Genomic DNA, 14,133 nt, shown 5'->3' on the forward strand with positions numbered 1-14,133 from the left:
TCAATTTATAAAATAAATTTAAAAGATAACTTTACTTCAACAATACATAACTAATATCATACTGAAAAATAAGTATATATGTTTTTTTTTCACAAAATGAATATGAGATAGCAAATTGAAAAATAATTATTTTATATTCAAAATTTGCTTATTTTAAAAAAAAGTCTATATGCAATATACAATAGATTAGTAATTTTCATTACTATTAATTGATCTAAGCATTTATTTTATCAAAGTGGATGTGTTTTTAGTGCAGTACTAAAAAAAAAAAATTGTGAAACATTTTTAATTTCAAAGTAATCAAAATGTTTGAAGCTATTTATAATTGCTCTCACTGTAAAATACAGTTGATCTAAAAAATTTGTCAGTCCGTTGTGTGTGTGTTTTTTTTTTTAATAGTCTATTCACAAAATTTCAGTGATTATTTATAAAACACTTGATACTTTTTTTTCTTCTTTCTTCTTCTAAATCCCTCAGAAAGATATCATTTTAATTTGCGATTTGATATTTCTCAATTTCAAATGAGCTACCAAAATTTAATTCCAACGCGGATTCCCACGATTTTTAGGATGATACTTGGGTCATATGTATTTTGTCCTCGTTAATGCACTCTCTCCTTTCGTAGGATCCATCATTCGATTCCAATTTGTATGACCAACTACAAATCCTACAGCTCTCATTTTTTCTTGTTCTTTACGTTCCTCTAAATCTGCCCATCTCACCTATAATAAAAAAAAAAATTTGTTTTCAATTCAAAGATACAGTAATACCTCACATAGAAAAATTTATTACATACCCTTTTTTTACCAGAATTGTCCTCCATATTATAATAATCTGGTACTTGAAGAAAATCTTCCATTGTTTGTGGTTTTCCCTCATGTTTCTTTTTGGCCAAACCATCCAAACGATCTGCACACAGAAAAAAATCAATTAATTCCTTGTCATCATTTTTTTTTATCCAAAGTGAATAATTTTTATCCGATCAGAACAAAAAAAATTTCACTAATAGATTATTTTTAAATAAATAAAAACAAAAAGTAACCTAATTTATTTTCTGCTTCCATTCGCTCCCATTTGCTAACTCCCTGTAAAATGGTAAAATTAATAAATTTAAAAATTTCTTTAATTAATATTAATTATTAAATAAATAAAAACAAAATGTTTTTACCACTTCAGCATCTTCTTGACTATCCTGGCTGTCCTCACTGCCTTGAACAGGTTTTTCCAAATCTTGAACATCTTCCATTTGAACATCTTCAATGGCAGCTTCTTGTAAGAGACTACTTGTGTCTAATTTTTGATGATGTTTCGGCGTTGGTTCTAAATAATCCACTATTCTATTGACTTCATCTTCAGAACGATTGTGAATATTTCTCTTTAAGCAAATTTGAACATCCATTTCCATTTCACAGACAAATACCTTTAAAACAAACAAATAAAATAATTAAAAATTATAATTTAATTCAATTTTCAATAAAAATTTGAATATATACCTTAAAACCTTTAGTTTTAGCAAAACTCCACATATCATCATAATCAGATATTTTTTCATTAATTGAATCTAAAATTATAAAACTAAAATAGCCATCTGTTATGTTCTTTTTGAAAGCTTTCACAAGCGATGCAAGGTAACTTGGTTCCATAGCTTCTTCATATTCGTAAACCATTTCCTAAATAAACAAATTATATTAAAAATAATAATTCTACTAAATACAAATTTTATTAAAAATTAAACAAATTAAAAATATATTTTTACCTTTATTGTAATTTTCTTTCCATTATCATCTTTAATTTCTCTCTCCTTTTCAACGAGAAAATAATCATCGATACTTAAAATTCGAGGTGCTGAACCACCCTGTTCCACTTCTTTATCCTAATCAAAGATAATCATATAAATTACAATAATTTCTTTTCTAGTACATAATAATAATTTCTCATTCTATATATTAATTAAATGAATAACCTTAATGAGTTTTGCGAGAAACGATTTTCCACTGCCAGGTGGGCCTCTCAGAATGATAACTATTTTTGGTGGTCTGTTCTGGCGTCCAGGTTGATACAATATATCTTCAAGAATTGTGAAAGTTGGTATTTTCGGTAACTCAAGTGTTTTGCTTTGATTGTCTGAAGAATTTTTCTTGCCATCTTGATTGCTGTAACAAAATAATGCCAATTTTTTAAATTAACTTATTCTGTTTTTTTAAAAAACAAAAAATGTATTCAAATTCAAGTTTTAAAATAAAAAAAAAAATCTAAATTACTACAAGAAAATTTGTAACCATATATATTCGCGAATAGCTCAAAAATTTTTGAGCAAGTTAAATTTTTAATGCTCTTGCATTTTTTTTCTAATTGCAATAACTAATGTAGAAATTCAAATTTTACAACAACAACAATAATTTCTAATAATAAAATAACAAATGAGTGATTTCTGACTTTATCGTCAAAATTTTGTTTTCATTTAAATCAGTCGTATTTAAAAATTTCGCGCTTTGCGCGGTTTTATTAAATTAAGAATTCAAAGCTAACGAAAAAATAGACAATTGTCTTTGTTAGCCAATTAAGGGGCAAATTAATGTTAATTTTTTTTTTCCATTTACTCATCGGAAAAAGAATTAAAATGCATATTTGTAAAATATTGTTTGCACAAATTGCACCTTTTTTTTTTATCTTGTTGGTTCAATTTTATCGTTTATTAACGATAATAAAATAAATTTCATATTTTCCTCACATTAAAATATGGTTTTCATTATAAATAAAAATGTCTAAATTTATCATCAGACAATTTCTATAAATGTGGATTTATTAAACTAATATGTACAGTAAAATTGCAGGTGAAATTAAGATTAAGAGAGAAGAGGTTTTGGGCACTTAAGAAATTTGGGAGTATCAAAAAATTTCGGTTACAACAAAATTGTTGTCATCTCTAGGTTCGCGTTTTTCTACTTTTACTTGAAATTTTTGAAGAATTATTACTTAACTGATCCAATTTTAAGCCACTTTTTAGATATAAATAATTTCTAATCCTTGAGAGATATTAAGATACATTTTTTGAATTGTTAGAAAAAAAAGACAATTGAAAATTTTTTTTAATCTTTTTTTTTTTAATTTAATTTTTGAAAAACACATTCTTTATTTTCAAAATCTATTTTATGGCGATTTTATCTAGAAATCCAATAAGTTTACAAAATGAATTTAGCATAAAATTAACAAAAAAAAAATTAAATTAACGAAACGATTTAATTTTTTTTTCTCAGAAAATTTATACTAATTTCATTTGGAAACTTATAGAGTTTTTAACACCATGAAAAATATTTTCAATAATAAATTTCTACTTTTCCAAAAATAAAAACTTTTTTTTGAGTTAAATATTTAAAAAAGTTAAAAAAAAATTTATTGTCTCCTTTACGAACAATTAAAATAAACGTTGACTAAATATTTTTCGAAGAACAAATGTTATTTGCATTAAAAAGAAGAGCAAAAATTTGATAACTTGAAATAATTCCTCACAAAATTTCAAGCAATGTAATTTCATTTAGTTTCTCATTCTTAAGTAAATATTATTTATATATAAAAAATAAGAAAATAGTAAGAAAAATTTATTTACTCGTAGAATAATAATTTACTTAATTAATCTGATCAACTAAATTATAATAAATCGTATTTCGAATATGAATTTCATAAAATTAGAATCAAACATCCGGAATTGGATGGAGTGGGGTAAAAATGAGATTAAAATTTGTTTCTAAATATTGAATATATGGATAACATGTGGGCATTATCAAAATTCAAAACACAATTATGTGTTTTCTTTCTTTTCTTATTCAGGAAAAATATTTGTCGTGCACAACAACTGTTGTAATTTAATTTAAAGCATAAAATATATTTCAAAAATACGCATTTCTCTGTACAATTTTTCAATTGTTGTTTTTTTTTTGGGCAGTTAATTCAACGTTAATATTTTTATCAATCAAAAAGAAATTTCAACGCTTAAAAAATTTCCTAAAAATTTTTTTTTTTATATTTTATGGTGTAAATAAAAAAGCATACCTGGAATCTAGCAATGAAGTGTCTGAGGTTTTCTTGCTCGGACTGTCCTGCCAGCTATTAAACTCCGATGATCTAATAAAATGTATACACTTTTTTCAAAAAAATCCTTTTTCATAATTTATCATAGGTAATATATATACACATGCATATGCACATTCTGTACATATACATCTTCTGTATCAGTAAATTTTTTATATTCTCAATCATCTCCGCTAGTAACAGTTGATTTTTTTTTTAAGGACTATTTTTATACACAATTTTTTTTTTAAACTTTTTTTTTTCTATTTCATTTCTTTAATATTGCAATTCCTTAAAAAAATTAAACTGCATAAATTACATTCAATTATATCAATTTAATGTATCAAATTACATTCAATGTTACATTGGAAATATCTATGAGAAAAAAAAATGTAAATTTTATATACAAACAAAAAAGACGATAATAGTTACCTCTCACTCTCATTTTTATCAGATTCCTTTAAATTTTTATCTTCCGAGTCTTGATTTTTGCCTGTTTTGAAATAAAATTCGATTAATAATTTATTTCTTTTCTTAAATAAAAATTTATTAACTTTTTTTTTTAACAATTTATGATTCTGAAAATCTAAAACAAATAAATTGATTTAAAGTTAACAATTTTTTTTAAGGAAAAAAATTATTTAAATTTTTTTTAAAATTACTTACTAGGATTGATATCTCGTTCAAGACCCCAGTCTTCATCACCCCAATCAAGATTATCTTTTCTAAAATCAACATCCTGGGTAAAGTCCTGTATTTCCTGTGTTGTATCAATTTGATGTTCAGTTTCCATTTTTTGATCATCAATATTTTTATCAAATGTATCTAATCTATCATCAATATCCATTCTCTCATCAACGTCTTTTCTATAATCAGTATCTTTTCTATAATCCGAATCCTTTTTAAAATCAGAATCTTTTTTATAATTATCCTCATTTTTATGATCCAATTCTTTTTTATTATCAATTTCTTTTTTGTGATCCAATTCTTTTCTATGATCAGAATCTCTTCTATAGTCGGAATCTTTTCTATGATCAAAATCACTTCGTCTGTGTTCAGAATCTTTTCTATAATCATCCTTACGACGATCGGATTCTTTTCGATGATCAGAATCTCTTCTATAGTCATTTGAATCTTTTCGATGATCAGAATCTTTTCTATAATCAAAATCTTTTCGTCGATCGGAATCTTTTCTATAATCAGAATCTCTTCGACGATCATCTTTTCTATAATCATCTCTTCTATAATTATCATTATCCTTTCTACGATCTTTTTTAATATCACTTTCTTTTCGATAATCTTTTCTATAATCACCGTCTTTATTTCTTTTTGCGTCTAATTCTAAATTTTCCTCATTTCTTAAACGATCATTTATCATTGAACGTTTCCATTGTGAGTCTTGTTCATAATTTTTCATTTGTTCTGAATATTCCTTTAGATTTTGTTCATTTTCCTCCCATCTACTGAAATCTTTAATTCCAGTAATCTCGTGTTCGGGTACATCGGGATGTAAATTACCATGACCATAATCAAACGATTGTACTGGTGTTAAATAATCGTGTACAATTGTACGTTTCATGTGATTATAATCAATTATTTTCGGTGGAATTAAATCCATAAATGGTTGTTGTTGTGGTGGTGGTGGTGGTTGTTTCTCTGGCATTCGACCACCATGATTGTAATTAAATTGTCTCTCGATGCAAAATTCAGGTATTGGTCTTCTATTTGGTGGTAATATATCCACATGTTTATCTTGATTAAAATTCATAGGTGGACCAGAAAATGGTGATTGTGATCTTTCAAATTCAGGTCTTAGATTTTCATTAATCTCTTGATTATTTGCCTCAATTTCATTTGGTGGCAAATTTTTATTCTCTATTCTCTCACGATTATTATCATTTTTATCAAATATTATCGAATCGACATTCATTCCTTGATTTGGACCAATTCCTTGAAATTGTCCCATTCTTGGTGGACCCATTCTTTGTTGATTCGACTCTATTCCTTGATTGAAACCTGGTCTTTGATTGGGATCCATATTTTGTCCAAATGGTTTCCATTCTGATAATTTTGGTCCTTTGGGGAAATTCGGTGAATCACGATTTGTATCATCGGGATTAAAATTTCCCTGATTGATATTTGATTGATCAAAATTTGAATTTGGCTCATTTGGTTTTAAAAGTGTTTTTGGTGGTTCAAATTTCATGGACATTAATGAAGGAATTGATGATGACGGTGGTTGTTCATCGTTTCTTGGGAAATTTGTAAATCTTGGACCAAAATCACCATCGAATGGAGGACGCGGTGGTCTAAAATCACCAGGTCCCATGGGTCTATTTCCAAATGGTGGTGGTTGTCTCATATTATTAAAATCACCCGGTGGACCTCTTGGTCCAAACGGTGGGAATGAATTCATATCATTTGGACCACGTGGCGTAAACATTGGACCCCTTGGACCAAATGGTAATAAAGGTGGTCTAGGTGGAAATTGATTGGGAAAATTGCCAGATGGAAATTCAGGTGGTGGTAATTGATCATTATTAAATGATTGAATGGGACCTAAATTTGGCAATTCCGGCGGTGGTTCCATATTTAAATCCTCTGGTTTTGGATCATTTTCACCCATAAATGGCAAATCATTCGATTTATTAACATTTTCAATATTAGACAATTCACTTTCTAAAATAATTTCATTTTGATTCGATGAAATTTCATTATCGGGAATAATTTCCGGATTATCCATCCAGGGTGGTTGTTCCAGTGGTGGTATAATTTTTGTTGATTTTTCCTCAATAATTATTACATCGTCTTGTTGTAAATTCTCATTTATTGGCGGAGGAAGAGATGAATCATTTTCGATATCATGTAAAGGAAATTCTTCAGGTGGTTTTAATTGTTCAATTGGAGGTTGTTCGTCTTTATTGAAATCAGGATTTTGCATTCTTGGATTTTGCCATGGACCACCAGGACCAGGGAATCCTCTTCCACGTGGTCCAAAATCAGGACCTCTGGGTGGAAAATTACCAGGTCCACGAGGACCAAAATTTCCAGGACCACGAGGACCAAAATTACCAGGACCACGAGGACCAAAATTACCCTGACCACGGGGACCAAAATCAGGAGGGAATTTCTGATCATTTGAATCATTGTTGTCATTATAATCACCGCAATCATCATCCTGTCTCTTCTTCATAAATGGTGAATCGCCGGAAATTTTTTTAAAACTCTCGCGAAGTGATCCAACTTCAAAGCTTGTGTTTGATGTGAAAAATGAATTACTACTTGGTTTAAATGCGTCCATTGCTGCTTTTCTTTTCTCCATTAATTTTTTCAATTCAGGTGGCATTGGCGCTTGTGATTCGAATCCTCTTTTATTATTAATGCCAAATTTATCACGTTTATTATCAAAATTATCATTTTGCTTAAATGAATTGTTATCTTGATTATCATTGGAAAATTGATCATTTGAATTATCGAAACGATCATTATTAAAACCAAAACGTTGAGGGCCAAATCGTTCATTATTGCCAAAACGATTATTTTTTTGACCACCAAAACGATCATTGTCATTGTCATTGTAATTTTTGTTGAAAGAATCATTTCCAAAGGAATTATTCCCGGTGTCACGATTGGGTCCATTGTAATCACGATTGTCAGAATTGAATCTACCACCTTGGGAACCAAATGGAGGTTGATTTCGATTCATTGAGAAGTTTTTGTCATTATTTGATTCGTTGAAATTTCCAAATGAATTGGGCGGTGGTCGCATTTGTTGATCGGGTGCATTAAATCCTGGAGGTGGTTGAGAAAAATTTGGCGGTGGTCCACCCATGTTTGGAGGTGGTCCACTCATATTTGGTGGTCCACTCATATTTGGAGGTCCACTCATGTTTGGAGGTCCACCCATATTTGGTCCACTCATATTTGGACCACTCATGTTTGGTCCACTCATGTTTGGTCCACTCATATTTGGAGGTCCACTCATGTTTGGTCCACTCATGTTTGGACCACTCATATTTGGTCCACTCATATTAGGTCCTCCCATATTTGGTGGTCCTCCCATGTTCGGTGGTGGTCCTCCCATATTTCCATGACCCATAGGACCACCGATATTTGGTGGCGCTCCAGAAAAGTTTGGCGGTGCTGATGAATAATTTGGTGGAGCATTCGCAAAACTTGGCGGTGGTTGTGAATATGGATTTGGTGCAGCTGAAGCGGGAGGTGCAGTAGATGTTCCCATCATTGGCTGATAAGATTGATAATTTGGTACTGGATTATATTGAGCGGCCCATTGTTGTGCTGCCCATGCGGCTTGATTCATTTCGGCAGTCATTGTTGGCGCTGCCATTGATTGTGACGATGCTGGTGTAATTGTTGACGATTGATTGGAAATTGTCATCTCTTTATTTGGTGGCGGTGGAGGTGGTACTGTACTTCCATCTTGTTTTCCCGTTAAACCAAGTGTTTTTCCAATGCCCAAGAGATTATTAATTAATCCTTGATTTTCAGTATTTGAAAGAAGATTTAATATTTTATCACCGCCTGGTAAATCTTTTTTCTTTTCAGCCTCAGCTTTTAATGCCATTTGTTTTTGTTGTTCACGTTTTCGACGCATTTGTTCACGACGCTCGATTAATTTCTCACGCCATGATGTCCATTTTGCTTCGTATTGTTGATATTGTGACTGAAACAAAAAAAAATTACTGTTATTTTCGAGAAAAAAAAATATATATCCTACTTTATAATATAATGAAAAAAAAAAATGTAAATGATGTAATTGATAGTTCGTAGTGTACCTACCTTATCGGGATGATTAGCATTTTGTTGTTTCCACGTATTAAATTTTTCTTCCCACTGTTTAAACTGAGAATCAAATGTTTTTTCAGCTTCACTTAATTCTTCGTCTTCGAGTTTTTGCTTTTTTGCACTAGGTTCGGAATTTGAATTATTAGCATTATTCTGTTTACCTAATAAATTTGAATCACTTATGTTTTGTGTCGGTAATGGTGGTTGGGAAGGTAATGGTGGATTTGTGCCTTGATTTTGTTGAGAATTATCGGCTTTTGATGGGAATAATGGTAAATTATTTTGATGTGGTGGAGGTATTGATGAATATTGATATTGATTTGAATTGTCAGGTGGTAATGGGGGTTTAGAATTTTCATCTCTTGGCAAAGGTGGTTGAGATGCTGGCAAGGGTGGTGCTTGTCCCGTAGAACTTGACATATTAGAAGCATATTGCTTCATTGTCTCTTGATACTGAAACACAATTTAAGTGAACATTCAATTTTTTTTTTTAAATTTCATCTTCAAGTCGTACTTTTCTTTTTAAATTTGAAAAAATTACATTTTCTTGATATATTTGTTTTTTTTTCATTTAATTAATAAATCTAAATTTTTAGTTGATCAGGAATTTTATTTTATGTTTTCTTGATAAAATAAAATGAAAGGAGTTTTTTTTTTTTATTTTTATAATACCTTTTCTCCATATTGAGCTTGCCATTGTTGATATTGTTGCTGCCATTGTTGCCATTGAGCCCAATTTTGTTGTTGCGCTGCCGCCCATTGTTCAGACGTATAACCACTTGGAGGCTAATTAAAATTAATTTACAAAGAATAATTTTAAAGGTATGGAAAATCGTAAAAAAAATATATTTATAAATTCTATGAAATTGAAAAAAAAGCAAACAGGGAAATTAAAATTTAAAAAATATAATTCAATAAAAACATTGAAAAGTAGTATAATAATTAATTTAAATTACTATACATATAAAATTCAGAATTACAAAACAAAATTCACTTAGAAAAATTCTCTCTAAAATATCTATGTATAAAAATATAAATTTGTTAAATATACAGAAATTAATTTTTGAATTTTAAAATGAAAAAAAAAATATATACGATTACTTACTGGTTGGCTATAATATTGCATATAAGACTGCATCATAGCCATGGGATCTGCTCCTGGAGCAGGAGCAGGATAACCACCCGGTAGTTGTGGCATTGTTGCTGCCGGTACAGGAGCAGCTGGTAGTTGCCATTGATTCCAATTTTGCATTTTGAATCCTCTGTTCTATTAACTACCATTCGATTGATAGTTTAGATCATTCCGTTGACTTTTTAAGGGTTGCTGTTCTATTTCATGTTCAGAGAAAATTCTTTAATTATAAACATCGCGATTAATAAGATTTTTTATACAAATATAATCAATCTAAATGTAAATCTTTTTTTTAAATATAAATAACACAACCTAAGTGAAAATAAATTATTAAAAAATACAATTATTATTATTATGATATGAAATAGGATTTAAAATTATCTATAGGTAGTTCCTAAAAGAAAAAAAGGGTTTTAATTATATATTATTATTTCTAGCAAAAAATTAACGGGGGCAATTGTAATATTAAAATATCAAAAATTTTTTTCACAAATATTGTGAATATAAAAAAATTTTTCAAAAAAGCATTTACTTTAAAACAATTTTTTTTTTTAATATATATAATGACTGTTAAAACTGTCATTAAAAAGCATTTTTATTCTAGAATAGAGAGGAATCGTTAGTATTTAGACTAACTAAATTATAATTTGCGTAAATCAGTTTCATTTATGGGTAAAATATTCATTTTAAATTCCTTAAAACTAATTTGATAGAACAAAAAGTTTATCAATATCATTGTGCCAGTAGAAAAAGGCTTTGTTATCATTTTATTTCATTAAATCGTATTAATGAAACCAAAAATTATTTTTTAATAGTTTGTTTTGCTAATGGGATAATAATAATAATAATAATAATAATAATAAAATATTATTATTATAATTATTATTATTAATCGCATAGTCTTGTATAACGTAAAACACCGAAAAGATTTCTTTCAGTCTTGTATTTAATTAAAAATACAGAGCGAAATATTTTTTAAATAGGGACTATAAAAAAAAAGTTGTTTTCAAATTAACCAAAAATTTCGTTAATTTTACGAGTTTTCTTCTTTAATTAATTAAAATATAATTAGCAATTACTTCGTTTTTTTCAATGTATCAAATTTAAAAAAAAAATTATACAATTTTTTTATAACTCTGTACTGAAAAAAAATTATGATTCAGATAATCAGTCATTTGACTATCATCAATTAAATATTTATTTATGCGTCAAATAATTTTTATTTGAATCAAACAAATTGTATTCGAAACAATAATTTTTTTTTTTATTTGAAACAAACATTATTGATTTGATACAAATAAATTTTTTTCAGTCTTTTTATTATTTAATAAAATTGTACGACTTTTTTTTTAATTTTGTTACAAAGTGTGCCGTTTTAAAAATTATTTGTCATTTTCATAAAAATTATGGTAAAAAGAAAAAAAAATTAATTTATGCTTAAAATCAATCCTTCCAAAATAATTTGATTTAAGCATTTTAATCTTTTTACAGTTTGTAAAAAATAATTGTTTTATGATTTAATTATATCATTTTAATTATATTTCATAGTGTAAAATTATTTCACATTCAACAATATTTCTATTGCAAAATTAAATTAAAATTTGTACATGAATTTCAATAATTTTTTGGTTTTTGAAAACTGAAATCTGTACATAAATTTCATTTTTTCGTTTTTGTTATTAATTTTTATTTTTCTATTTCTAAATTTACCGGGTGATCTCGAGTGATCGGAAATTATTTTTGGAGGAATACTTTTTTTTTTCTTATATAATAAGTAATTTGTAAAATAATTATGTTTTTATACAATTTTTCTGAAAACACTATTGATATACTGGAATTGTTATTTTCAATTCAAAATCAAATTGTCAACAATAAAAAACGGAAATTACTGAACAATTTCCAAAAATCACTTTTCAAAAAGATGTGGAATAAGAAAAATTTAATTTATACTCATTAAATGAGTACCTACAAAAAGGGTTAAATAAAATTTAAAAATAATATTAATTTTTGTTGCGATAATGTAGGAAAAATATTAATTACCATAATTTAAAAAATAGATTAAAATTGTAAATATTTTTTATTTTTTGTTGAGAAATGCAAATTTCTGCAAAATTTCTCAATCAATTATAATTTAAAAAAAAATGTAGAAGTTGAAATTATTTTATTAAATTATCACATTTTTGTCGCTTATATAAATTTGTCAAATAGATCTAATTCAATATGAAAAGGAAATAAAATAAAACAATGTATGCATTGTCGTTTCCTTTATCTGATTGTCACTATTGAATGATTTTTAAAAAGTACAATAAAATTGCTGTATGAAAAACCACTGGCATGTTCAAAATTACTTTTATTATTTTAAGCCTTTCAAAAAAAAAAAAAGATACTCTTCAAATAAATCAGAATCAGTACTAATTACTACTGAGATAAAAATTTATGAGAAACATATTGTGCTAAATCTCTAAATTCATCCTTGAGCACAATTAAATCACACAAGTTTTGATAGAAGTAATATTTTTTCAAAAAGGATTAACATAACCCTTTTGAAATTTGCTTATTTATAAAGTTTAAATAATAAAGAATTTCGCAATCTTGTGTATTATCGATTTTAAATTGACTGCTTCAAATCAACACATTATAAAACACAGAAAGGTACAATAGAAATTATATCGGAAAAGGTTTCCTGTCGACTGTAACATAGATTAAAATCATTCAAAAATGATAATTGACGAATAATAATTTTCTAGCTTTATGATGATAGTAAATTAAAAAAAAAATTTAAACAAGGAACGAGTATTGATTTTAGAAGTGTGTAGGTGAATATCATAGGAAATTGTCAAAGAGCATCCCAAAATGGGAGACGAGTTGAACGATTCCGTAACATGAGGTTATTATTAAGCGATTTCAATTGAATAGATAAAATTCTTATAAACTATTAAATACAAATGTAATATACTCACAGCAGTGCTTGATTTGGTTGATTTATATTATAACGAAAGACACAAAAACACGAGCGAATTTTTTGCGCGACTCGACGACTCTTTCACTAGTGATAAATGGTAACATAATGGCTGCGATCAAGCCGGTTATATTCTAGTAATAATTACTATAAAGAAACAAAAAGTCACTATGTATTCTGTGGGGAATTTTAATGATACATTATTTTCATCAGCCAATCAAAAATGATCATTTAAAGATTAACCAATGAGATATTGTTTTGAAAAAGAACCTTTTTGTGTACAGCATTTCTCAGTGTTTGTCTCCTCCGGTGTCACGCTTTTTTAAGCATAATAATTTTTCATATTTCTCTAGTTTTTAATTAAAAAAAAACTGTGAGTATATTTTACAATTATTATATATTATAATTTGATATTATATTATTAAGAAGGAACTTGAAAACTTTTTTCCTCGTAAAGAAAACCAGTGTTTATTTTTCTAACCTCACTTTTTGTATTTATGTTATTTTCATGTTTGTTTATTGAAATAATAATTTTTTATTGTGTTCTTTGAAATTATCTATTTATTGTTGGTATATATTCAACAATTATTTGTGTTAAAAAATTATTTAACGTTAAAATAAAAATACGTTTGAAATCGTAAACTAAATTGTAATTTCTCTATAAATGTTTGTTTTTTTTTATTATTTATTTTATGTAAAAGGTTAAACGATTGTATAAAATAATGAAAAAAAAACTGTTTTATTTATTTCAGAAAACTTATCACAATGGCTGCGACTATGCCAATAAATCCTAAACCATTTCTCAATGGTTTAACTGGAAAGCCAGTAATGGTTAAACTAAAATGGGGACATGAATATAAAGGATATCTTGTTTCTGTCGATGGTTATATGAATCTTCAACTCGCTAATACAGAGGAACATATTGATGGAAATTGTACAGGAAATTTGGGAGAAGTTCTAATTCGATGTAATAATGTTATGTATATTCGTGGTGTTGAAGAAGAAGACGAAGAAGGGGAGATGAAAGATTGACAGTAAATTTATAATATCCAAAAACAATTCCACTGTATTTTTTTTTCTGTTAAGTAATTTAAGTTATTTTACTTCTAATAAACGTAAGTTTTTAAGCGAATTTTGTTTATTTTTACCTTAATATTTTCTTTTTATT

The 14,133-nt window shown here is 27.4% G+C and overlaps 2 protein-coding genes across 3 annotated transcripts; one reads left to right on the forward strand and one right to left on the reverse strand.

Annotated features, from left to right (window-relative positions):
* Nucleotides 1–115: 115 nt before the first annotated feature.
* LOC127283316 (uncharacterized) lies at nucleotides 116–13,094 on the reverse strand. Of its 2 annotated transcripts, none has more exons than XM_051308091.1 (14): nucleotides 12,967–13,094; nucleotides 9,980–10,203; nucleotides 9,547–9,660; nucleotides 8,869–9,327; nucleotides 4,735–8,752; nucleotides 4,501–4,561; nucleotides 4,051–4,122; nucleotides 1,964–2,153; nucleotides 1,757–1,873; nucleotides 1,494–1,670; nucleotides 1,169–1,420; nucleotides 1,043–1,085; nucleotides 797–909; nucleotides 116–722 (listed from the first exon to the last, which is right to left on the reverse strand). In XM_051308091.1, the coding sequence occupies exons 2-14, from the start codon at nucleotides 10,124–10,126 to the stop codon at nucleotides 582–584; spliced, it is 5,904 nt and encodes a 1,967-aa protein (XP_051164048.1). In that variant the 5' UTR covers nucleotides 10,127–10,203; nucleotides 12,967–13,094; the 3' UTR covers nucleotides 116–581. The 2 variants fall into 2 exon arrangements, with proteins under 2 accessions (XP_051164048.1, XP_051164050.1); XM_051308093.1 differs by having other exon boundaries at nucleotides 9,980–10,198; nucleotides 12,967–13,079.
* Nucleotides 13,095–13,184: 90 nt separating this feature from the next.
* LOC127283332 (small nuclear ribonucleoprotein F) lies at nucleotides 13,185–14,097 on the forward strand. Its single transcript, XM_051308117.1, has 2 exons — nucleotides 13,185–13,338; nucleotides 13,718–14,097. Exon 2 carries the CDS (start codon nucleotides 13,731–13,733, stop codon nucleotides 13,995–13,997), a length of 267 nt encoding a protein of 88 aa, XP_051164074.1. The 5' UTR covers nucleotides 13,185–13,338; nucleotides 13,718–13,730; the 3' UTR covers nucleotides 13,998–14,097.
* The last annotated feature ends 36 nt before the right edge of the window (nucleotides 14,098–14,133 follow it).

Source organism: Leptopilina boulardi, unplaced genomic scaffold (assembly GCF_019393585.1).
Source record: "Leptopilina boulardi isolate dan_hultmark-lab unplaced genomic scaffold, ZJU_Lbou_2.1 LbouV2_31, whole genome shotgun sequence".
Lineage (NCBI taxonomy): Eukaryota > Metazoa > Arthropoda > Insecta > Hymenoptera > Figitidae > Leptopilina > Leptopilina boulardi.

What these genes read in the sequence shown, in the direction of transcription:
- LOC127283316 (XM_051308091.1), bottom strand. Translation starts at nt 10,126, where the DNA reads ATGCAAAATTGGAATCAATGGCAACTACCAGCTGCTCCTGTACCGGCA. An exon ending in AAGCTCAATATGGAGAAAAG is followed by an intron (nt 9,328 to 9,546) that starts GTATTATAAAAA and finishes ATTGTGTTTCAG; the next exon opens with TATCAAGAGACAATGAAGCA. An exon ending in GGAAGCAGAAAATAAATTAG is followed by an intron (nt 910 to 1,042) that starts GTTACTTTTTGT and finishes TTCTGTGTGCAG; the next exon opens with ATCGTTTGGATGGTTTGGCC.
- LOC127283332 (XM_051308117.1), top strand. Translation starts at nt 13,731, where the DNA reads ATGGCTGCGACTATGCCAATAAATCCTAAACCATTTCTCAATGGTTTA.